General features: G+C 40.1%; 1 protein-coding gene across 2 annotated transcripts in view; it reads left to right on the plus strand.

Annotated features, from left to right (window-relative positions):
• The first annotated feature begins 4,920 nt into the window (after positions 1-4,920).
• Positions 4,921-25,946, plus strand: part of atf7ip (activating transcription factor 7 interacting protein) — a 35,614-nt gene continuing 14,588 nt past the window's right edge. Inside the window, exons 1-5 of one of the 2 annotated variants that reach the window (XM_086119617.1) lie at positions 4,921-5,397; positions 21,007-21,504; positions 21,590-21,956; positions 24,799-24,977; positions 25,152-25,289. In XM_086119617.1, the coding sequence (XP_085975743.1) occupies positions 21,013-21,504; positions 21,590-21,956; positions 24,799-24,977; positions 25,152-25,289 (1,176 nt within the window). In that variant the 5' untranslated portion in view covers positions 4,921-5,397; positions 21,007-21,012. The remainder of the gene's footprint in view (positions 5,398-21,006; positions 21,505-21,589; positions 21,957-24,798; positions 24,978-25,151; positions 25,290-25,946) is intronic. The other variant, XM_086119616.1, reaches the window with a different exon arrangement.

Genomic DNA, 25,946 nt, shown 5'->3' on the forward strand with positions numbered 1-25,946 from the left:
CGTAAGACCACTAGAGGTCAGGCTTGTACTGGGGAGAACAAAAAAAAAACAACCGATGAGTGTAATATTTCAAATTTTAACACCATGGGTGTCACTTCGGTGGATCGTCCATATCAGGCTCAAAATGGAGTTCTACTGTGTTTAAGGAGATTGGGCGACATGCTGTTATGTTTATCAATATTTTCCGATCTACATTTACTGTACAAGCGAAAGAGGTTCAGGCGGACGGATGATTTTTCCCCCAGTTTGTCATCCATGTTTTTCCTATTGTACTTGTCCTGTTCAGAGCCCATCCCAAATGTCTTTGAGCGAAACGCGGCAGACACCCTGGACTGGTAGCTAGCCAATCCCAGGTCAGATGTAGACAAGCATTCACGCTCACATTCATCACACCAGTTTGGAGTCTTCAATAAACCTAATGTGCAAGAACTGTGAGAACATTATTGATTAGAACACAAACTCACCAAATTATGAGGCAGATATACTACCTGTAGTACGTCACATCAAATATAAAACAGGACACGGTCAAATTGTCTTCCCCTTTTCAAATGTTCAATTGTCGTCTATGTATGGTCCTGGCACCAACTAGGTTGGCATACACTTTGTAGTTCTATCATGTTGCCAATATTGGTCTTGGCACACTAATGAAGTAAGAGCAGGCTCATCTGGTCTAAACACTCTAGAAGAATATATTGGGTGTTGATGCCAATGCCTTTTATGAGACAGTAAGAAGAAACTGAATTGTCATGGAGCTTGTTACCTTGAAACCTCCCAGTGGATTTTAACGCTTTAATGTCTCTGACACCACCCTCAAGCAGAAAATAAGAGTGCTGTCGTCTAATTGAACTTGTGCAGACCCGCAGAACAAAGAGACTGCTTTAGAAATGAAGGCTGTCGACATTTAAGATTCTCCCGTTTAAGCCCTTGCCATCTTCCACCTTACATCCCCCAAATGTCAGCTTGCAACCTTGATAACTGGATAACATTTGTGGCAGATAAGTACACACTGAGCAAGGCGTGGCAGCAACCAGCAGAGGGATCGACAGAAGGAAGGAGGAACTGAAGTTTCAGAATCATCGTCGGAATACTTTGGCTGAACCAGTATCGATTCAATTGATAGGCAACAAAGCTTCCGTCTCACACGCCTTGTTGACTGAGAAAGCAAATGGGGACATGGACAGCAACTTCCTCTCTTAGTATTACAAATAAGATTACAGTAAGCAGACCTTCGGTGAGACGTAGCCCAAAGTTTCCCCCTAGCTACAAGTCGGATTGTCCAGATCACCGTTATGAAATTCTTTGCAACCTCACTTTGGTTTTGCGCACCACCATTCAGCTTGTTATCGTGGCTATGCTTTCATAAGCCTTTTCGACTAGAATGACACTCAACAGACGGGAGTAACCAAAAGATAAGAAAAAAAAAGTAGAGTCCTCTGTTTGGGTTTGGTTGTTTGTTAGCAGGCTACTTCCTGGTTCATGAGGATCATGAGTGGATAGGCGGTGCCTTTGTCATTCTCGGGGAGTAGACGGTTGCAATGATGTCGTAGATAAATCTCTCACAGTTTTACCCAGATCCTTGTCAAATGCAGGAGTTTCTTATTCTTTCCAGGCAGCAAGATTTGGTCTGGTTACCTTTAATGTGACTACAGTATTTTCGTCCTTGCAGAAAATAGGGAAGTCATAAAAAACAAGAGGGGATTTCCTCCAAAAACCAGTAGATGGCAATAAACCAAGGCCATCTGTTTCCTTATAATTGAACAACAGTCTCCATCCAGTCTTGAATTTAACAACCCTGAAGGATTTGACTGTTAGCAGTAGACCTGATAACACAATGTTGATGTGAGACAGACAGTACTTGACTGTCTGCGGGAGTAATTCAGAGTCAAACAGTCATTTTTGAAAAACTTTCAATATTTCATAAAACTATAGCTTGTCATGGGTGTTGCAGTTTGATTCGCAAAATAAGCAGTCCCTACCCCCCCCCCCCCAAAAAAAAACCCAAAACACAGCCGAATAATAAAATAAAAATTTAATGTTCAACGCGGGAATACAACTGATCTATTCATTAGAAAAAAGTCTTAGTTACAGGGACAAAATGCAGGTATCAATGTCATACAAAGTTTGGATTTATTAAACATTTCGCAATTGTTTTACTTTTTTGATCTTATGTTTTTGTTCAACGATATTGCGTCAATTCACAACTGTGAGTGGTGAAGGAACTCTCCATAGTATAAGGATGTTCCTGAAGCTAATGTTTACGTTTCAGCCAAGCTTTACATTTCGAGAAATGTAACCTCATTCGACATCATGCCGTTTCAAAGATTTGGTAGAATTCCATCGTAAACCAATTGTTTGTGTTGAGTAAAGGTTAGAATAAGGACTCCCTTAACTTTTAACCGACTGATTCTGTGTGATGTGCAGTTGTGTGAGAACCAGAGAGAACTGTCAATTCTTGTTCCACATCTTTTGTCTGTTGGAGCTGAAACAGGTTCACAACAAAGGGATTTAGCCTGTGTATTACAGCAATAGAAACACTGAAGCGTCTTGCTACTTTGCTACATTAGCATGATTTACCCTCTTGTGGCTGACTGGAGAACTGCACATTAAAGGCACATTCACAAAATGGCTGACTGCCGCATGAGGTCAGCAGGATGGGGGAAATAGACATTCCGGTCACTCTGTTATTATAATCGTGACACATTTAATACGTACAAGGGATGATTTTTGTTGTTAGTGGGTGATACAACACTATTTAGTCTAGAATTGACTGTCACCTATACTCCTCTGACAAATAAACAAGTGGAAACGAGTAAAATGAGGATGTTTTTAGGTGACTTGTGTAATTGTGTACATACAATTCAACAGCTAGTGGCTTGCTTCAGGTGTTCAATGAAATTATACGCAGTGTTATGAGATATGCGTCATTTGTAACGTCCATGTAAATAGACATGTGAAAGTGATATCGGACCTAAATGGGAATTGGACACTGCAGTGTAAGTCCATCTTAGATCAAACAGTGTGGAAGGCAAAGTATGGCCCGCAGGCCTCATAAGACCAGTTCCATTCTTTAACCCGGCCTGCGGAGCATTTTCCAACACTGAATCAAGAATCCTGTAATGTTCACCATTGTTGCACCATTTAACTGATTCTTCTTACAATTAGTTAACCCTTGTGTTACTTGTGAGTGAACCTGAACTGTCTTTAACGCTAGGAAAAAAAAAATTTAAGAAGAAAAAGTTATAAAACCCATGGTACAATGAACGCCTTCCGATTCGAGTTTGAACATTTGCGAACTCGTAACTTGCGTACGTTTCTGCAGAACTTAAATCATATTCGCTGAAAATGTCACTTAATTTGACGTTTGTGAAATACCCTAAGATGCTGGCCAAATGCCATTTAAGCTAGCTAGCATTGGCCAACACTCGATAGTCAGCCGGCCTGACAGCGAACAGAGGTATGATGGAGGATTCCAGTAGAGGTTCAACAGGCAGGAAACAAAGCAGGGTGATAATCAATATGGTCCAGAAAGAGAGTTCCGGATCACAACTGTCATTGATGAATCACAGCTGATCAATGGGTAATGAATAGCTGCTCAACATAAGGTGCCGAGCTGAAAATAGAGTTGTGTGCATTATACAGTATGTCTTTTTAAAATGAGAGAGTATATCGCAGGTCGAAATCCTAATAAATTGGTTAGGAAAGTAGTAATTGCAAAGTGGGGACATAACACCCAGCATTCTCTTTTTCAAAATCAAATGATCTTAGCCATTTTCTTATGGGGGAGGTGGGGGGGGGGTGGTAATGTTGCAACAAGAGTTTGAAATGTTTAAATGTTCTGGGATCATTATTTGGTGCACAGCGTGATATTTTTGTTGTTGTTGTTGTTTTTTTTGTCTAATTGGATTTCAGCCTTGATGTGTTATCATGTCAATCTAATTTTCCCACGGCTTTCAGAATCAGTCAAGCTTGCCAATGTACTTTTAACTGCAGAATATTAGTGATGAGGACTTAATGATCTTTAACCAATCAGATTTCAAATTTGAATGAACTGGCCCTCAAGAGGGCCGTTAGGTAGTCCAGCGGTTAGCACGTCGTCTTCACAGTGCAGTGGTTCAACTCCAGCTCCGGCCTCCCTGTGTGGAGTTTGCATGTTCCCCCCGGGCCAGCGTTGGTTTTCTCTGGGTACTCCGGTTTCCTCCCACATTCCAAAAAACATGCATGGCAGGCTGATTGAACACTCTTAATTGTCCCTAGGTGTGAGTGTGGGCGTGCATGGATGTTCGTCTCTGTGTGCCCTGCAATTGGCTGGCAACTGATTCAGAGTGTTCCCCGCCTTCTGCCCGAAGACAGCTGGGATAGGCTCCAGCACCCCCTTTTATCCCTAGAGAGGATAAAGCGGTTCGGAAGATGAATGAATGAATGAATGGCCCTCAAGAACTTCAGCATTGGATCTGTCCGTTGATTGGTTGGTCTGAGAGAATTGATTTTGACCAACAAAGCACGTCTGTAGTGATTTAATAATGCCAGTAATGTATTTAATAATGTGCATCTCTGGTGAATATGATATACTCGATTTATGTTTTTTGTCATATTTTGAGATAATTATTGATTCTGACCATATGTGCGTGACACAATTGCAAGCTGTGGATGTTTTCTACATTGCGATGAGATGACATGGCACGCCACTAGCACTGCAAAATTTCAACCCCCCGAACGTAAGAACTGTGAGGCAAATGTGCCAAATTCAGTACTACATTGTACTGCTCCAGGATCATGCGGTTTCGACAGATCAGTGCTGCTTGGAGTCGTTTTTTTCGAATTGACTCCTCCCCCGCCATTTAATCCCTCCCCTCGGGTCAACCAATCTCGGCCGCCGCCAATCCGCCATATTAACGTCCTGTCTCAGTATACAGTCTGAAACTTCACTTTTCTGTTGCTTAGTTTTAGCACAGTTTCTCTCACTCCGTTCGGGACACAAACCAACTGACGACCAGGACTCGAGGGTTGGTCGAGCCCATCACCTCCCCTCCCAGTCTTCTCCTCCTTCCCCTCCTCGAGCAGTTCACTCTTCCCGCCTCCGCGCCACAGACGTTTTTTTTTTTGTGCGCTGGAAAAGAGGAGGAGCGACTGCTAGCGACCGGACGACTAGTCAAACGGGACTGGAGTCGGTTCGCGAGCGCTAAACCGAGCCAAGCACCACACCGCCGCTGCCGCTGTTGGTCGCCGTTGTGGCACGGTTAAGCCGGTTCCCCCCGTTTCCCCGGGCCAGCGGACCTTTAACAAAGTAGCGTTGCTACAACATCCCGAAGCGTGGAAAAAGAAGCAGACAGACTTCTTCTTGGACCGCTCGCGACACGGAAAAAATCGCAGGAACATCGCTTGACGACGCGACTGTCGGTGAGTGATGGTACTGCGGCTATAGCTAGCATACAAGAAAATTCAACCTTTTATCGCATTTTATCAAAACAAAGACAGATTTTTTCCCTACATTTGGCTTTTCATATGGACGGATTTTACTGTTACACTATTTGAACAGTTTTCTTTGAATTGCATGCTGGTACATTTTGTACTTTGAACAAGACACATTAGGTTAGCACCCGCTTTTCGAAATTGTAGTTATTCTACACTCATACACTTTATATTGATTTTTATTTGAAGCATTTTTTTTGTCAGTAAAACTTGCACATTTCTCGACCAATTCAAGCCATAAAAATTTATAAATGTTGATGTGATCCAGGAATCTTCGTAGTTATTTTTTTACATGACTAAAATTTCCACCTTTTACAGAATTTCACATTTTATAACCAAATCAGATCGATTCTCCGTGAAGTGAGATCGGTCAATAACTATTAGAAAGATTAGCTGTGTATTTTCAAAAATTTAGAGCTGTTCACTCATGACTATTTTTAGAATTGATTATTCTGTCCATTCTTTATTCTGTTTATTAATGAATCTAATTGAAAAAATCATTCCATCCAAATTTCCATTCCTTTGCAAAAGCAGTACATTATTCCAAATTAGCGATGCAGAAAATGGCCAAACTTGTTATGATGCAATTACTGATGTGGTCTGTAACGTGCCATGTTAAGGAAAGGGGGAGGGGACTCAAGAGTGCGATCGGAGCACCATATGCCATGTTACCATTCCAACTGTTGCCATTTTACTGCTTCTCATTTTATGAGCAAGAAGTTGAGCATTTTTTTCGACATTCTCCATTGCCTACACTGCAGTACATTTCAATACATCTTACAGCATATTTTTTCATGCACACAATTCTTAAAGAAATGTCATTTTGTATTTTCGATTGATTTACAATGTGAAAACAGCATGTTTTTTTTAGCTTGTCATATTAGTGATTTTGCATAAATATACTCACGATAGATTATTTGAGATTGTGCAAAAAAATTATTGAGAAATGTCACAAGACAGCCATGACACCTAACACATATTGGCTGAGGTCTCAACATTGTTTCGATTATAAATGAGCCCTCTAGAGGCCGAGAATAGAATACGGGCTTACATCACAACAGTGTCTGTTGCCTGGCTCTATGTTTGGATGTTTTGAATTGCTATGCTCAACACTGCTTTTTGGTCTATCGTCTTACTTTCTACCGGGAGTCCCACGGTTTGCTTTGATTTGAACAGATTTTCTTGGTACTTAACATTTAGTATTCAATGTCGATCCATGTGTACTCAGTGTCTCGCATCTGGATGCTTCAAACCATTCCATTGAAATGATTGTGTTTGAGCTAAAACGAGCACCATGCTCAGCAGACTGCAGACATGAGAGTTTGAGAACAGGTTTAGAAGTTGTCGAGCTTGTGGGTGTAATAAAGAGCTTTACTGCAAAAATGAATAAACTCAATTTGACACTGCAAGCATCACAACTTGGTTTATTAAAATAATGTAAGATTACATTAGGCTTATGTTGAACATCATCCTATGGCCTCTGGCAGCAGAATTTTGTTACAGGTGAGTGACACGCTGCTGCATTCCTTGTAGTCATTCTTCATTCGGCTCCCCTCTTGGTTTGAAATGGTACAGGCCAGTAACTTTCCATGAGCCACACTAGCCTTGCATGTGGGTGTGGCCTAATTTCAGCGGCTGGGCTGCCAGAAGCAGTTCAGAACATACCTTTAAAAATATATCCAATATACTTGACATTGATATAGTAATTTATAGAGAAGTAACCAGTGTTGTTTTTTTCTATTTAAACCGCGCAGCACAAATAAGTCATAATTTTGAGGGGCGATTAATTTGGCCCTAAGCAGAGTGTGTCTGGTTTACCCGCATTCAGAATAACCGATTCATTTTCACAGTACATTAGAAGTGAACTGTATTTCACAGGAGCAGATTTTCAGAACCAAAGCAATGCGTTTGTGAAAAACTGCTTTTTTTAATCGTTTCTCAAACCTCTTTGGGGCACCTAACTGCATAATTGGGATAGCAACTCAAAATCTAGCATTTTGAATAGTTGCAGAGTCTCTGGCTTCACAAGCTTACAGTTTTTGAGACCCTTACAATTACATGGCCGTATTTTCAAATTCTTTTATAAGAAGCAGATGTGAAATGTACCAAAATTACAGTTGATACACCCGTGTCATCTTATACGCTCCATAATGTTTTGTTGACATGTTAGTTACATGTTACTCCATTTTGGGAAGAATGTATTTGGTTCTGTTTAAAATGGGGCAGCGAAGAGTGGCTGTCCAGTGGCTGCGGATCATGGCCACTCAAGCGATTTCACGTTACACGCATCTGAATGAGTGAGGCAAGATTTCTGCCACAGGAACAGCATAGAATAGAGCAGATTTTAGTGTCGATCCCGTACTCTATAACCTGTACTTGAGATGGTGTTATTGTTTGGCACATACCTTGGTTTTAAGGTCATGGAAATGCAAGGAATCCCTTCAATGACAATCAAGCGCAACATAAGCATGTAGATTAGCAATGAAAATGATATCATCATGCATGCTCTGCCAATAAGGAGTTGTTGGAGACACCATGGCTGAATAAGAATATCTAAGGGTGACATTGAGAAATAAAATTATTTAATGACATGTTGACTTTGCTGGACTCAAACTGTGCTCCATTCATTTATGTGTCATTGCAGTATGAAACACCAACTCTGATACAGTATCTTCTTAATCATATGGTCTCACATTAAACTGTGCCCATCCCCCCCAATTTACCATATGGCATAACGCCATTAAAATTTGGCGGAATATATCCTCTGACATATTCTGCAGCCCATCAACAAATCCATATACTAATGCCCATCCACAGTCATTTCTGAACTATCATCACATTGGTTGGTGGAATTTGAGTGATTTCAATTTCACAAGCAGCACAACTCAACCCAGGTAAGAACACATTTCCTCCAAGCTTCTCCAAGTTTATCATATAACCCAATCATAGAAACGCCAGAGACAACAGTATATAGAGTGGAAGCTCAGCTTTTTCATTTGTTCTTTAACTCGGTTCACAAGTCTTTGTTCCTCGTTGAAATGAATGCAAGTACAATTAAACTTCCCGGAACAAAGTTATGTTTTCATTTTTACAGTTGCAACAAATGTTTAAAAATAAACAGTTCCATGAAATAAGAAGTAAAAAAACAATTTTTTATTAAGAAATAACTGCTCGCAAATCAATGTGCAGTGTAATTTTCACATACAATAAATACTGTGTGCTAAGGGGACTTTGTTGCATTGTGGGCCGTGGCGGCCATTTTGGGCTAGCGGTATCCACGGTGAACATCAACAAGGCTGTGAAGTCCCGCGGGAAATGACGGCATGTTAAAATGCACGGCAACTTGATTTACATGGAAACATTAGACCAAGAATCCTCACTAACAGTATCAACACCCTCTCATACTGTGATATAAAGTGGAACACACCCAAATCTTCACCTCTGTGTGTGAGGTTAGCACTTTCTGGTGCCGGCTCGCCATTGCTCGCTTGCTAGCGACTTCTCTTTACGTGGAGGGACGACTTCTTTGTTGCAACTGCTGCATCCGCCAAGGCTTCAGGTTTTTAAAGTTTTTTTTTTATAATTGTCTGTTTGTGTGCACGCATGTTAAAAGTCTTTGGTTTTTAAGATCAGAGCGTCATGAAAACACTTGTTTATTATTACAAAAGTAAAGCTGCTAGATATTTGCGAAACTCAGCTATTCAGCAAGATTACAAGCACCGTTGTCATGTTTAGGTATTATTTGCTGATTTTTTTTTTTTTTTTCCCCCAACAGTGATATGTTTACGTTTCCCGCGCTGTTCTCAGCAGTTTTCACAATTTTTGAAGCTGTATTGAGGGCAGATGTTTTTGCCCACATGCTTGCGAGAATGTGTGAACGGTACAATTTCGACTTCTTTTTTTTTTTTTTCAAATTCGACCTCGTCCTCCGAATGTGGATATAAATCCGGTATGTATGCGATGCATCTGCAGTTTGAACACTCATCCAGACACATCCGACCGACACGTCATCACAAGCCCAATATGTGCGCCACATTGGCGGGGAAACTGCTCGCGAGATGACTTACATTGTCCTTGAATCTGCAAAGTTGTTTTGAATAACAGCGTGTTGATTTTACATTTGACTTTAATTTAATCCCACTTGAAACATGAAGCATAAAGTGGACATTTGTTTTCGTCTGACCCTAATGCTGCCTCCATGGTTGACAGTGGGGATGATGCTTTCAGGGTGATGGGGAGTGTTACTTTTACACCTAACGTAACCTTTTGCAGTTCTCCCAAAAATACAGTTGCGGTCCCATCTGACGATAGCACCTTTTTCCACATTTGTTGGCTCCTTCAGGTGGCTTGGCAAACTTCAAATGGGACTTTCTATGGTTATCTTTGAGAAATGGCTTTCTTCTTGCCACTCTTGCATAAAGGCCAGATTTTAGCCGTGTGCGACAAATAGTTGTCCACAGATTCCCCCACCTTAGCCGTGGATCTCTGCAGTTCATCCAGAGTGATCATGGACACCTTGACTGCATCTCTGATCAGTGCTGGACATGTCTTGATAGGTTTGGATTGGTTTCTCCATTCCAATGATTGATAAAACCATGCTCCTTGTGAAATCTTTTCATATCCTTTGCTTGAAACTTCTCCACACCGTTATCCCTACCTACTTACCCTATGTGTACCTTGGTTTTCATGCTTATGTTTGCTCCCCAGCATTCTGTTAACAGAGCTCGGAGACTATTACAAAGCAGGTGCATTTATAACTGAAACAACCCCTTTCAGTTGATTGCCTTTCGCAGGTAAAGTGCATGCTCTTTAGGGTTTATGTCTGGAGATACAATTGGGCAGTCTGAAACCTGCTTCCACCATGTTGCTTCAATCTTGATTAATGGGGCATCCAAAAGATGCCATGAAAGTCCAAGACAACCCATTACTTCAACTTATTTGCAGATGAATTTGTATGCTTGGGACCATGAGAAGATCCTTTGTTTCTCAAAGCTCCAGACTTAAAATATGATGATTTGCATCATCAGTCTGTAAAACACAATTCCCAGAATTTTTGTCATCTGTACTTTTGCGAAACCTGGCTTCTCTATTCTTCTTGCTAATGAGTGGTTTGCATCTTCTGGTGAAGCATCTGTGCTTTTGTTCTTGGACGTCTTTGCCAACATGAGATTTTGAAACCTTGACTCCAGGCCTCTGGAGGTCATTACTGATATGACAGTTGTTTTGGAGCCTTCATCAACTGCTTCTGGTTTCCTCAGTCTACCTATTCAACATATGTTGAACCTGTCTTCTTCTCGGCCTTCATATCGGCTGTATTGGGTGTGGCCAGTGTTTGGGCACCGGCTCTGATTGATTTGATTATTCAAGTTTTAATATCGCAGTTCAAAAAAAGCGATATATCACTTTGTGTCAAATCGTTAGGCCTTATGTCAACATATTGGTAAAAAAAAAAAAAAAGAAACGTATCATTACATCATTACTGTCGAGTCTAACACTCCGCGAACTAGGGGCTCGCCTGTCAATTAATGAAATTAGAGGTACATCAAAGATAGTGCTCCACAGCACATACCTGGTCTTCTGTGTGCCAGTGCTATTGTTCTTGTCCTCTAAACCAAAAGCACTAAATTCTCTGCTGATTGGTTCGCTGGGATAAACTGGCTGGCAGAGTTGGTGCCGCCAGATTACTGGGGTTATAAATAGGTTTGGTAGAACTGTAAAAGTAGCGTACTTAGTAGTGATTGTTAAAGCCATCACATCTAAGATAAGATGAGTAAATTGATAATACATAACCAATTTCTACAAAACTTTATAGACAGGTTGTGTATTGGTTAAAGGTTGGAATTTCATTTGGACTCTTGCTGTCACACTCTACTCACATTGTGGAGTGATCCACTAGATTCAGGAGCCTCCCTAGGTACAAAAAATGGATGGAGATTCTGTAATATTCACGGAAATCAGTGGATAAGGGAAGAAAATATGGAAATGGAAACAACGATGTTACGCTGTGATAATTTTTACCACATTGTTTTCAAGATTGTGGTGAACTGGCAATTTGGTAGTAGGGCTTGCATAATTGTTTAAACATATGTGGTGGTGGTGGTTTGGGGGCGTAGCAGGCTGCTGTTTTTCGTCACTATCTGTCGCCTAATTTTAAAGGTAGCAAAGTAAATAAATGTATTCACTTCCATTCAGGGGACAGAAACCCCTCTCAATAGTAGACGTTACACTAATGGTTTCTAGTATCTTAAAATCAATATCAAACAGCATTCTTAGCTGTAGAAGTACAGTGCATAGTTTTCATTGACTTAAGTTACTATTTTGCTGCATATATTCCCCACTTTCATTTTTACAGTCGACAAACAAATATAAATATCAGACAAAGAATACCCAAGTATACACATATACTATTCAAAGCTACCTGGGCCTGAAAGGAAAGAGTACCAGTCCCCTTTGTCTAATCCTGAATCAATTGTGGCTAATCTTTTTTGTGAAAGTTGAGTTTATTTTCACTGACCATACCCAAGCCTGATTACCTCCAGACTTGTTCAATCAAGAAATCACTTCATTTGAACCTGTCTGACAAAATTAAGCCAACCAAAAGCTATCAAGAAAGTGCAACAAAATGCCACAATCCAAAGAAATTCAAGAACAGATGAGAAATAAAATAATTTACTTCCATCAGTCTGGAAAGGACATGGCCATTCCTAAAACTTTATGACTCCAGCAAACCACGGTGAAAGCAATTATCCACTAATGGAGAAAACATGGAACAGTGGTGAACTTTCCCAGGAGTGACCAGGTTCCTAAAATTACCCCAAGAGCATCCACAATGAAGACTCAACCAGGAGGTCACAAAGGAACCCAGGACAACAACGAATCAGAATCATCTTTATTGGCCAAGTATGTGAAAACTCCACAACAAACTTGTCTCCTGTAGTTTGAGCCACTCTCGTCAATCGAAAAAACTGTCGTGCCTCCTTCACCCCAGTTAAGGTCAGTGTTTATGACTCAACAATGAGGAAGACACTGGGCAAAAATTAAATCCATGGCAGAGTTGCAAGGCGAACATCACAGCTGAGCAAAAAGAACATTAAGGCTTTCCTTTTGTACTGAAAAATTAAAAGGAATTTTGGAAGTATTATAGACTGATGAGCTTAAAGTTAAACTTTTTGGAAGTGCGTCTTGTACATCTGCCGTAAATGTAACACAGTACTTCAAAAAAATAACATTATACCAACAAACATGATAGTAGTGTGAAGGTCTGGCACTGCTATGCTCCTGCAGAGCCTGGACAACTTGCTATGATTGCTGGAACCAAGAATTCTGCCCCTTACCAAAAAATCTTGAAGGAGAATGTTCGGCTTACAGTTCGTAACCTGTAACTGAAGCACACTTTGGTTCTGCAGCAGACAACAATTCAAAACACACCAGGAAGTCAACTTCTGAAGGAGCTTTTGGAGTGATGTTGTGAGAGTCCGCACTTGAAACTGATTTAAATAGTTTGCATAACTTTAATTGGGAACTAAATTATCAAGATCTCCACACTTCATTTTATTTTAAACAAGCATATCTTCTTTTGATGCACTTCACATAAATCTATTATTTAAAAAAAACAAATATAAAGTACCATGTTATGATAAATGTGATCATGTTGCAATTTCGGTCTCCACCTGATGACGTTTTCTCCCAAAATGGCCAAGTATTCAATTTAATTCTAGAGATGAAACTACTGTATCGACAAAAATGGTTGGAATTTATTTTTGGGAGCATGCGACAAACCACCCAGCAGCTGTTTGTCTGTGATCGCCATTTCTCAAAAGACTGCCTGGTGAACCGAAGCCAGTACCTAAATGGATATTCCTGTAGATTCAACCTTGACTGGTTCAGTTCCCACAATCAAACCAGATGGAGAGGCCAGAGCTGTAAGTAAACCAAATGCTAGCTAAATAATGACATGTTGTCAAGCACGATATGTCAGACATATTTTGTTCTTGTCAAAAAATAAACATACTTGTTGCAGCACTTATATGCCATAAAGAGGACTTCTGAATGCATTTAGTATTGAATGTTTGCTTTCGGAATTTCCTGAAAGCAAACTTTCTCTTCTGTGGGCATTGTTCTTCCATCTTTATCACAAAGTTATTGTTTTGTCGCAGTCATTTGGACGACGTCATGCAAGGGTGTGGCAGCGACACAGGAAGAGGCGAAGTTTGAGTGAGCCAGGTGCCTTACTTGTGTGTGAGATCAACAGCCACCAAATTAACTCATACCTTCGACGAAATTAGATCACCATTGTGCCAAAGGTAACATATAACCAGATACATGCCTATAGCTAACGGTGGACAGCTTAAATCATGATCCAGATGCTTTTGAGGTATTTAAAATGTTTTTTAGTTTTAAACGCCCATTTTAACTGAAAATAGACATTCCATTTTCAAGTCGGAATTCTGTGTCCCTCTTTTTAGTTAGGACCTATATTTAATTGTTAATTATAGTACTCAGTAAATAAAATATACATTTTAGATTTCACAACATTTTAGATTTCACAGCAACCTTGCAAATATAGCTTTAACAACAAAAAAAAAAAATCAAAAACATGGTTCTCAAGAAAACGCACCAGGAGAACTCTGCGGAGATAGATGTAGGAGCTTTTCTGCAGTAACAACTTAGAGCAGTAGGAGCCATTTTGGAACGTCGTGTTGACTACAATCGATTAAAGCGGAAGCAGGGAGTGGGGGAGGGGAAGTGTCATGTTGCGCGCATGAGTACCAGTGGTTATCCTGTTCTAAGTCCTACCGATCATGTTTGTTGTGCTTCTGTTTTGCAAAGACCATGCTGTCTACTCAATGACCATATATGGAAGATAAAAAGGTTTTTAACACAGAATTGATGGATTCTACTCTGCAAAGTGATTATTTGCCTTTGATACGAACAAACATTCCAAAAACAAAAAAAACTGAGCTGGGCCGCATTTATAGCTAAACAGACATGAGCGCTAACAGTTATCTAAAGAACACGCGCTCCCACTCGTAGGTAAGCTGAGTGAAATGGAAACAACACTGAACTAAAATACATGAGGCTGAAATGGTCTTGCCTCAGCTGAACGTGTCCTTGTTTTAGGGCTGTTTGTTGTAACCCTCTTCCTGCTGCAATGGTTTAGTCCGGGCTTGGCTGTAAAAAACTTCCAACTGGAGCAGGCAGTGTGCTGGTGTGGGGGAGGGGTGTTGCCGCTCTGTGTCTGCCTCTTGATTTCAGACCCGATTGTTTGGTGCTAGCTATAGTCCAACCGTAAAACTTTCAAAATAGTAATTTTAAAGCTGCTCATTACATTATAAAACATTCATCAACAACACCGCAACAGGTATTAACTGGAACGCTCAAAATTTTTAAACCTCATAGGTGCTTGGTGATACTAATTTAACACATTATTGGTCTTGTTTACTTGTTTATTTTCTTGCATTATGGACCAACCTGCATTTTTTATTTTTTGCACCCTTAAGAACTTACGTGATAGCATATCGCGAAAGAACACTGCGCTGAGTGAAAACTGGCGCTTCTACCCTCCCCCACCTTTTCTTCCCTTTTTTCCTTCTACTCAGCCTGTGAAAAAAAGAAGAGCAAATTATGCGTACTCCCGTTTGGCAGCCTAGGAGGCGGTGCTTTTGAATTGCAAGTTTTTAAGTTATTTGTGCGTTTTTTTTGGGCTGTGAATTGATAATTCAGTTTTATAGTCCACCTGAGCACACTTAACTGTGTCTTAAGCTTTGATTGTATGATTTAACATCTGAATTGTGAATAAACATGAGAATTTGTATTTATAGTTCTGTGCCGACAGTTTTCATGTGATCAAGTGTGAGAAAGACACAAATCGACATACATGACATACATTGTTCTATGTATTAAGAATTTATCAGCCGGTGCTGGGGAGTCTATCCTCTTGTTTTATATTTATCGGATAACATTTAAAAATCATGCCGACCCAGTGGAGAAAGAGAATATAGTTATCTAACGCTACTGTCAATGTTTGCAAAATTCGCCTTTGAGTCATCATCACTCGACATCGAGTCCAGAGGAACTACGCAAAAAATGAACAAGAGCTGTAACACAAGACGTGCTCGAGGTAGCAGGATCAGTGCACCAGCAGACCTGGTGGCCATTTTGAGTTTCACTGAATCCAGATGAGCACAGTGAGGGTAGGGGGAGGGGAACCATATGCACCGTGCGCAGTATTATTGGAATGCAGACTCTGAGCTCTCACTGACTTGCCTTTGATTTTACTGGATGTATAAATATAGATAATACAGTCTTTTAAAAAAACATCAAAACTTGATGTTTTTCTCTCCGCTTCACTCATAGTTAAATAGTAAACAGTGATCACATAACATGGTCTCTTAGCAACTACATTAACAAGGGAAATACAATTTCATTTTATTTTTATAAGAGTTCTTTCTGTTTTTCCATGCAGTACCGTACATGAGAATGCAGTTTTCTGTTGCTAGATTTTCCTTGTTGTTGTTTCTTCCTGCGTGGTAGGCGGAGTCTGTTCATGGATCCACTCATGTCTCAGCAGAGCTTGCTGCTCGCAGGAGAACTGGTGGCCATTTTGTGTTTCTGCACTATCACACGGTGGGGGATGGGCAAAGAACGGACTTGCAGCTTGTTTATTTCTTATAACAGGGCTTTTACAGAAGACTGGCTGGATTTGCAAATGAAAGTTTATTTGTATCACATTTCACACTTACTTCTTATGCTTCATATACCCCAAAACATGCCTTGTGTTTTTAGCTAAGAAAAGATCAAGCCACCTATTTTATCAACAACAAAGCAAAGTTAAAGGGTAAGGAATTATTTAGTACGGTTCAAGTCCAATTAAAGTACTGGTTCTCTCTCTCCCACCTTCTTGTTTTTAAGGCAGCACCCCTGTGTTTGTATGGTTCAGTCCATTGAACAATCGCTCTGTCTGCTCTGGTAGGGCAGATGGAGGCTTTGGAGTGGTTCTGACTGTGCTCTGCTTTCATGCGCTGCAAGGCTACCACTACCATGCTAACTACATTTTTCACGTTGTGATTTCATGTTGTATGCCAACCTTCTGCGACAATTGTCTTCTTCTGTTTACCTTCTCAATTTGTTTTCTCGGCTTCTTTTCAAACATTCTTTGAAAGAAAAACTGTCCAACCTATAAATTGGATAAAATTTACTCAGATTTTTCCATTTTGGGTGCCTTTAACAGTACTAGGAGTGTTTAATAGGTAAATATTTCACTCTTTTGTCTTTTTGAACAAGCTACAATTTCACCACCACCATTTCAGTGGTTCAGTCCATATGAGAAAAGGAAGGGGGGGCAATTTTGTCTGGTGGGGGAGCATGCTGCTGCACATGGCTTGAGTGCGATTTGGAGCAGAATGTGCTGTGTCTCTGTGCGTATTTTTTGGGCTCATTGTTTTTTTTAAAATAACTGTGTCAATAATTTGTGAGTGGAGAGCATATTCAATGGATTTAAGATTACATTTTTTAAAATTAATGCTATGGTCTGAAGTAGGCTCCTCCCCCTTTCTCCTATCTTGTCTTTGTCGGTCTAACATGTACTTTGGGGAAAAATATGTGTATGTGTGTGTGTCCATACATATATATAAAAATGTATAAAAAAATCCTCGTCTCACCCCTCGGGTGGTGTCCGTCCCTCATTCAGCTCGGGTCCTCTACCAGAGGCCAGGAAGCTTGAGGGTTCTGCGCAGTATCATTGCTGTTCCCATATATACAGTATATATATATATTTTTTTTTATAATATACACACATACATACACACACACACTCTACTGTAAATATCCGCGACTAGTTCTCTCTAGGACGAATAAAAACTAGTAATACACAGTCTCTGGAGTTATCGGTGAAAATGAGAGAACAGCTTTTCAATTATTAAAAATCTTTTTTGAGGGGAATATAGATAACTTAATCCATATATTTACCCGATGTATAATCTGGTATCGTCTTTGACATTGTTTATTTTTTTTCCTCCCCTCAAAGTCATTTCTCTTTCTCCCCCTGCCCTCTTTCCAAATGGTTTCTTCCATACTGGCTGTAGTTTTCCATACGGTGTACTAGTCCGTGCTCGAGTTGGGGGAGGGGTGTTGCTTGGCAACTACTTGTGTCGTTTACTCCTGTTCCGTCCGTCTGCGCTGCTAGCTACAGTAGATGTTGACAATCTATATGCTGTACCCTAGCGTGCTACATCAGATTTATACAGAATTATATACAAAGAGGATTGACTGTTTGTATAATCTGACTTTTTTGTTGTATTTGTTTGATTCAGAAATCAAATATCTACATTTAGGTTCATAAAGTTGACAGTTTCAGTTTTAGCACAAATTACAAGGTAATTGAGGACATGCTCCAATGCAGTTGGATTAGTCCTGAAGAGCTCCTCCTCCTTCTTCCTGCAGGTCTGCACAGGACAAAGCCTATCCCTTCCCCCACAGTCCTCAAAGGCCTAGTTCACATATGATGAAGACAGACCTTTTTTTGTTTATTTTTAAAGCCCACTTAACCCAAATTTTCAACTTTAAATATTTACATTCATATCACTTTTGGGTTGTAGTACATTGTTGTCTCTTTTATCTTTACTTCCTTTATGTTACGTTCAAGGTCATCTCCTATGCTATTTCATTTGCTATGCTATGCTAACTATCCTAAAACCATAATGGTATGGTTGTAGTATATATGATTTTACTATAGTATTTTAAATACTCGCAGAAACATTACCAGTACCATGTGACCAACTGCATGACACATTCTTACGAGAGGTACCGTGTGTCTCTATATATGCAGTTGTCCCGAGTTATTCTTGAGAATCTCTGCAATGCACTGTAAAATCGACAACAGATTAGTGCGCAGTTCTGTCAGCTCTATAACATTCACTTTATATCTGCGAGCAGGCTATTTGTCAGATGCCATGTCTTCTTTTACATTGTGGTAAATGGATTTCACTAGCTGAGTAATACAAGTGAATGTACCGGTGCACGAAACAACATGGCACACACCCACACCCTTTCACATAATTCACCCCTACCTGTAAGAAGAAAATGGGCGAGTCTGAAAAGAGCTCCTCCTCCTCCTTCCTTTTATGTTCAGCTGCTGGCCTGCTTGCCCTTTCCCTTCCCCCGCAACATAACCCTCAATGTGAAACATCCAGCAAAAGGTTGACAATTCTTTGACTTTTAAGCATGCAGATGACAATCATAGATAATTCTAGCCATATATGATAGTCAGTCTGTATACTGTTCTCAGTGGAGCTTCATAATTTGTCAAGGTCATTCCTTGATGCTAACGTCATCCAAGAATTACCATTGTCGCTTAATGGTATGGCTTTTGTGTTTTTTTTAGCATTTGAGCAAAAATTTCATATTAGAACGGCCGCCATACACGCATATACTTTTTGTGACAAAAATGTTCTTACAAAAGACTAGCACTGTGAGCAAACTTTTGTCTTATATTAACTTTGATGTTTGCCTGGATGTTAGCAAGTTCTGCCATAGAACACAGGAAGTGATTCTGATTAATTCTTACATTCGAATGTTTGAGTCACTTGTCATGTGGTTGTTAGTATGTGTGATACGATTTCAAATTTAGACATGTGTGGATGGCTGCTAAAAACATTTTAGGGCAAATGTACTAGCTTTTTGCCAAAATGGCAGAGCATTATGATCTTTGTCAGCAAAATTGAAAATTTGAAAAACAAAGTGGCGAAGGGATTTAGTTCTGTCATCGGTCAGTTAAAACCATGATTTCCTTTTGCAAAACGATTAGAAATTAAGCTAAATCCAAGTTTGGGAAATCCGGCACAGCAAAATGGGAAGAAAATGGCCGGTGATATGGATTTTGTAACATACCTATAGTAGGAGCATATTTAGCTACTGTCAAACGATTAAGCCAGAACAGCACATCTGAGACTGTTACTCGGAAGAAGAGTCTCAATATTTGGTGAATACCTACCTCTCTGTTGAAGTTTCCAGTATATACAGTATACTAGGAATAAAATATAGCTAATATGAGCAAATATGCTCAATTAATCTGAGCATGTTTGTTAATTTAAGTGCCCTACATTTTGACTGAACATTGTTGCTGCAACCTGATGCCTTCGACAGGGAACCTCTTTCAGCTAGCTAGTGAGAGTTGTGCCTGCCAGCGAACAACAGAGCCAACGGCCATTTTGAGTTACTGCACTGAATCCTGGCGCAGATGAAGCCGCTGGGTGGGGGAGGGGCTCGGCGCAGTGTGCGCCGACGTTGGAATGTTGCGGTAATCATGTTTGTAGTTAACATCACTCCTGACTTGTTTATGCTATATTTCATACGTTGCTGGGGGTCACCTTGATCTTTTAGTTTTGAGCCACTGCAAGAATACCTTGTGTCATGAATGAACATTGTTGTGCGTCTGCACCAGTATCTCATCTGACAATCAGTAATATTCAGTGAGAATTTGACATTTCTCACACCCAAATAGTAAGGCCCTTTCAGTTCGAGTCTTGTAGGTAAGCAATACAACAAGGCGAACCGACATTAGTAGAGTCACGTATATTATTATGTGGTTGGAAATCAGCTTTCCATCGGCTCTGTTTTACATGAAGCTCTGTTTGTTTTAATGGGTTTTGTTAGTATGTGGTTGCTATAGTGACCCAATATTTTGCTATAGTTTTGCCAGCAACTTCGGTTGTGTTTTGTATTTATCTGGCCGAAAAATGTGTTTGCTTTTTTAATCTATGCATTTCCAGTGAATGTAGTTCCTTTATAAACATATACATCACTTTAAAATCTCAGGTAGAGCCTTTGTATGCAAATTAAAGGCACATATATTGAATGCTGTTAAAGAATCAAAAGGTGCTGCAAAGATAAAATGGGCACAACACTATATACTACGGAAAGTCTTCCATGTTTTGCATAACCTCTGTACCGCTGTGGGAGACCGGCCTGAATTCATATGCTCTGATAGGCTGAGGATTGAACCAATAGAAAAGTGGGGGGATGGGAGGAAGGTTAGGTTGCTGCTGCTCTTTGTAAGCTTCAGTGTCATTTGTGTTCGTCAGATAATGGGTCAAAGGTTAACCGACTTCAAAAATTTTACCAAAATTTGTATTTTGAGTTGGAAGGATTTAATGAGAGAGGCTGTTTCTGGCTCACTGAGTTCCACCTTAACTGTGGCCTTGTTCCATCGATAATACATATCTGTGTATTTGTGATGAGATTGTTCTTTATTTTAGAATCTTTCAGAGAATTGTTGGGGGCAATAAGAAAAGGGAAAAAAAAAGCAATGTGGTGGCATGTAGATCCCGGAAAGAACTTTCTGGAAAAATACAACCATGGCATTATTAGGGCTCTTGAGGGCCCTCTAGTGTTTCTTTTCAGAACCTACAGCCGATATATTCCAATGCAGATAACCACAGACTATGAAGTCGGAAAGACCATGCAGTAACCTTCCGATTAACCACGTGGTCTTTCTAATAGGCTCATCATGGCATCTAATATCTCCTTGTCACTCCACAGGCAGCAATGGAAGTTGTTGTGACGGAGGAGAAGAAGAAGATATTCCGTGCTCGGAAAACCATGAAGATCAGTGATCGGCAGCAACTGGAAGCTCTTCACAGCACTCTGTTGGCAGCAGCATCCGAACCGTCTCCGCCACCGCCTCTAATGAACGGTTCACACAGAGAGGATGGACAAAAGGACGCGGAGCAAAACAGCCACCAGGACTCAAACTCCCCCATCGCTACATCCCCTGCCTCTATGACCTCCCTGAGCTCTCCTGCACCATTCCTCTCACTCAATCTGTCCCCCTCGCCCGTACCCTCGCAAAGTCCAAAAGAGAAGGACGAATCTCTTTCAGGACCTTCGTCACCATTCCATGCTATAAACTTTGAACAGAAAAAGGAGGAGGAGGAAAAGACTAGCTTGCCGTCACCCTCATTGAAGGAGACCTCTGAACCAGCAGCACAGGAATCCAAAGAGCATCAGGAGGGCGCTCAGGTGTTGGAAAAGCCCGAGGTAATTTCCTGGGTCAATGTTGAACTGCATCTCGTGATTGAAGTTTATGTATGAATAATTAATTAAATAATTTCTCTTCTTTTAGGAGGACCAAACTATAGTCGAAGACAATGCTAATGATGATAAGGACACCTCTAAAGAATCAGTTTCTTTGCCTCCAGTATCTGATGGCACAGTCCCAATGGAAACGGACACCTCCAAGGCCCAGAACACAGCCCAAATAAAGTCTCCTAGTTCCGATTCCTCCATTCCTTCACTCTCTTCCTCCGCGGATGTTAAACGGGAAAAGGATGCAGAGGAAGGGACGAGCAAAAATCAGTCTATGAAAGGCTTACTAAAACAAGACAAGATGGAGGTTACCATCGTTAAAGTGGAGGCCAAAAAAGAAAAAATGGACAGTGGGTCGACTTCGAAGCCATCTCGCCCATCTTCCACTCCACCGTGTAATGCAGGTAAGGGGCACTGGCAAATCACTTCATATAGTTGAGAAGGTAGCTTCACTTTATTCGCATCAAGCTCAGCGCCACGCAGAGGTTGGTATGAGGCTGATGACCAGGAACTAAGCAAACAGGACTTAATTACTTTGAATGTTTGCATTTTGTCTGAAATGGAACGATGAGGTGGCGTTTGCTTTAGCCCATTATGAATTACTTGTGGAAATCTCCTTGGTTTCCTCTTGTAAAAGTTGATGTGTGAAAGTGGCTGAGGTGGATTTTGAAAAAGGTTTGGCACTCACATGTACAATGCAGCGGCAGTGTTCAGGATACCGCAAGCAGATACCAGACATTGACGATGCTATTTATTCAAAATTATGAAATATTATTACTTTAACACTGTGACCTCATGTAATGTGGATTGATTAGTAACCATTGCAGGGATTAGCTTGCCTCTTGCCTTAAATCAGTTGGGGATTGGCTCCTGATTTCCTGCGAATCAGAATCTCAGACCTGCCAAGATGGATTGTTTTGCATTTCATATTACAAATGGGCATTATTTCCTCTCAAACTACTCAGGTATGATTTGTCATCAGAAAAAAATAATTTTGACAAATCACTGATCTGGGATCATTACTGCCTATTTTGAACATCTTTCTGAATCACAGCAGCATGGATTGGCATGTTTGTTGAGCCTTCATTGGCCAAATCTTATATCTTTATTTGCATCCCAGATCCTTGCTCCATTGTTGACGTATTCGTTCCCCTGCCAGAGAATAGATCCCTTTGAGAATTTGAAGGGAGAACAGAGCAGCAAGGAGAGACACATGCTTGGAGAAGTGAAACATTCCCTCCTTGATGTCATCATTTCATGGAGGCGTCAAGGAGTTTGGCATGCATGTTTTGGCATTACCAAAACATGCATGGCAGGTTAATGGAACACACTATAAATTGTTCCTAGGTGTGAGTGTGAGCGCGGATGGTTGTTTGTCTGTGTGTGCCCTGCAATTGGCTGGCAACCATTTCAGGGTGTCCCCTGCCTATTGCCCGCTGAGATCGGCTCGAGGACACCCCGCGACCCTTGTGAGGATAAAGCGGATTCGAAAATGGATGGTTGGATGTTGATATGCTGCTTATGTATTATGTGGAATGCAAAAACAGTGAATGACCTGCGCGGCAAAATGTTTTCTTTATAGGACCAATTGGATTTGACAAAATTGCATCCTAATTGTGGTTAAGTGTAAAATAGTAATTTCAGTATTAAATACTGCCCAAACTAAAAGTTACTCTGCAAGGAATGACAAACCCAAATTATTTCATTTTACACCCTGCCCCACTCCCCCTCCCCTCCCGCAAAGGAAACATCAATAGCTCCTCGATTATTGCTCCTCAAACATCCTCAATTAACATTTAATAAAATTGAGATATGCCTTAATATAAGTGGCTTGAGAACAACTTTCGGGTCATGGTCAAACCATTGAGTGTCTTCATTCGCTCACATTGCATCCGTGACGAATGTGATCCAGAGATGTAGGTCTCAAATGTTCCTGCTGAAATCAGACTGCCTGGAAGTTAGAAAGGTGTCACTCCTTGTTTAGCATTAGAGATGTACTCCAGTAAACTGTGCTGAAAGCTAAGAGATTCAAAAACAAACCTAACAGCCTCACTGACTTCTTCTTTTTCCTCCACTATTGTATGACATCAAGAATTTTTGAAGAAGTCTTGCGATAGTGGGATTACATCCAATGCAGCAAAGGCTTTGATGCAAAATTTTTGTTCTGACTTCTGTCCAATTATTAAAGAAAATGTCAACCAGCTCACTTGAAAGCATTTGGATTGTTTAAAAAAAAAACAACCTCTTCAACTGCCTAGTTGTTTGACGTGTAACACTTCATTACCAAAACCAAGGACACCCTTCAAATGCATCATGGGGAATGAACAAATACTTTTTACTAATTTCATATACAAATTACAGAAGACAAAATTATTTCATGAGATGCAAACAGCACAACTCTCATGAAAATGCTTTTGTAAATAATCGTTTATACATTTGAATGACTTGTTTTTCTATGTAACTCATCAAATAGAAGTGGAATGTTAATAAGCAAAGTATGTTTTCTTTTACAAGTATGTTTGTTTGTTTATAAAGATGTAAGAAAGTACTCCAGAGGACTGTGTAAATGGAATACCTATGCTGTCTTTGCTTTGACCCCAGTCCAGATCATCCTGCCATAGAAAATTAGGCAGTCACAAAAAATGTACAAACAACCTACATCAATCAGAGTTAAGGTGATAAATTCTAAACATTAATTAAATATAATAATAAATCAGAACTAAGTTGATAATAGAGAAAGGCACTGCAATATCCATTATGAATACAAGAGAAAATTGACACAAGAGTGCAAGGCTGTGCATGTATAAAATCCCGATACAAACCAAAAGTTGTAAAAATATCACGGTTAAGGGTAAAGCACGAGCCTCAATGGAGACTTCTTTCTTCTTACTTTCTTTCTTTTCTGATTGATATAAAAATGATCTATTTATATATAAACACATACCACGGGGTAGGACTAGATATGTTTTTTACTTCTTCTTACTCCCTTGAACATAATAATTGTGTTGAATGATGACTGATTTCTCTTTCCTTTTTACTATTTTACTTACCTTACTTTCTGTCAAATTATTACTGTACAGTATATGTTTTATGTTCAATAAACAAACTAAATGAAAATTGGTGTTGTTGTCTGTGTTGGTAAATTTCAACTGAGATTGTTTTGAGTGGTAGATCTCGTGTCGAAAACACGACATGATTGAGTAAACTCCATACTGAATCTTCATCATGTCTTTGTTTCTCAAACAGTGTCAGAGGACAAGAATTGTACTTCTGGAATCAAGCGCACTTTATCAGAGGGCTGTGACAATGGCGAGCAGACTATAAAACGGGATGGGAAGAGACCCAAGATGGATCAAGGAGAATTGGAGGCGCAGCTGGAACTCAAAATCACTGCGAAGGCTGGCAGTCATCACAAGCTTGAGAAGGTAAGCGTACAATTCTATCGCTTTTCCAATTTGGTTGGGGGACACGAGGAATGATGCATTCACTTCTGTCAATATTTGGAGCTGTTGTGCCGAGCTTTCGAGAGCATCACAACGTATTACCTTTCAATGTAAGCTGCTTTTCTGAACTGATGTATCTGCTTTACACTTTCTTAGATTGTGCAGAAGTTAGTGTGTGAACAGTTGAGGGACCTTGAGATGACCATTCTTGAGAAAGGTTTCCAGGAGTTGAAGGGCAGAGTTGACAAGATCGACTGTACCACAAAGCACCAAGTGGTCATTCACACTCTCCAAGTAAGTTCAAGATAATGGATTGATATAAACCAGTGGCTCTCAATTGTTGTCACCCTGGAACTTGCACCCCCCCCCCCCTCCACCTCCCCCGCACCCCAAAAAAGAAAAAAAAATGCATTGTTCTTTCAAAGACTCTGAAAACATGTTAGATTGGACATGTTCAAAGTACAATTATGAGCACATTAATTAAAGGTGCATTTGTGTGTTAAAATGAACAAAGTAAAATTCCATTTCAACATTTCTCAGCTCTTTAGGAAAATACAATATGAATAGCTTCCCTGTGCTGTAGAAAATGAACAATGTAGGCAAATGTAAGGGTGACTGACCAGTCTAAACAATCATGCCAGGGTTTCCCAACATTTATTTAGCCACGGCACATATTTTATATTGGAAGAAAAATCTCATGGCACACCACGAATCAAAAATGTCACAAGAAGTGGTAGACATGTTAATTATGTACATTCTATCATCGAGTAGAAGCCACATGTATTTGTTTTGCCTCTTAGGATATGTTGCTGGCATAGACAAAGAAATAGTATTTGCTGCAGATAAATATTTTTCTGACCAGTCAAATGAAATTGGATTCTGCACATACACAGAAAATTTGTAATATGAACGCATGCAATTTTTGCAAATATTAAGCTTCTCTTCCTATTT

This window comes from Hippocampus guttulatus, chromosome 9, assembly GCF_054856545.1.
Source record: "Hippocampus guttulatus isolate MCC_2025c chromosome 9, RoL_Hgut_1.0, whole genome shotgun sequence".
NCBI classification, from domain to species: domain Eukaryota; kingdom Metazoa; phylum Chordata; class Actinopteri; order Syngnathiformes; family Syngnathidae; genus Hippocampus; species Hippocampus guttulatus.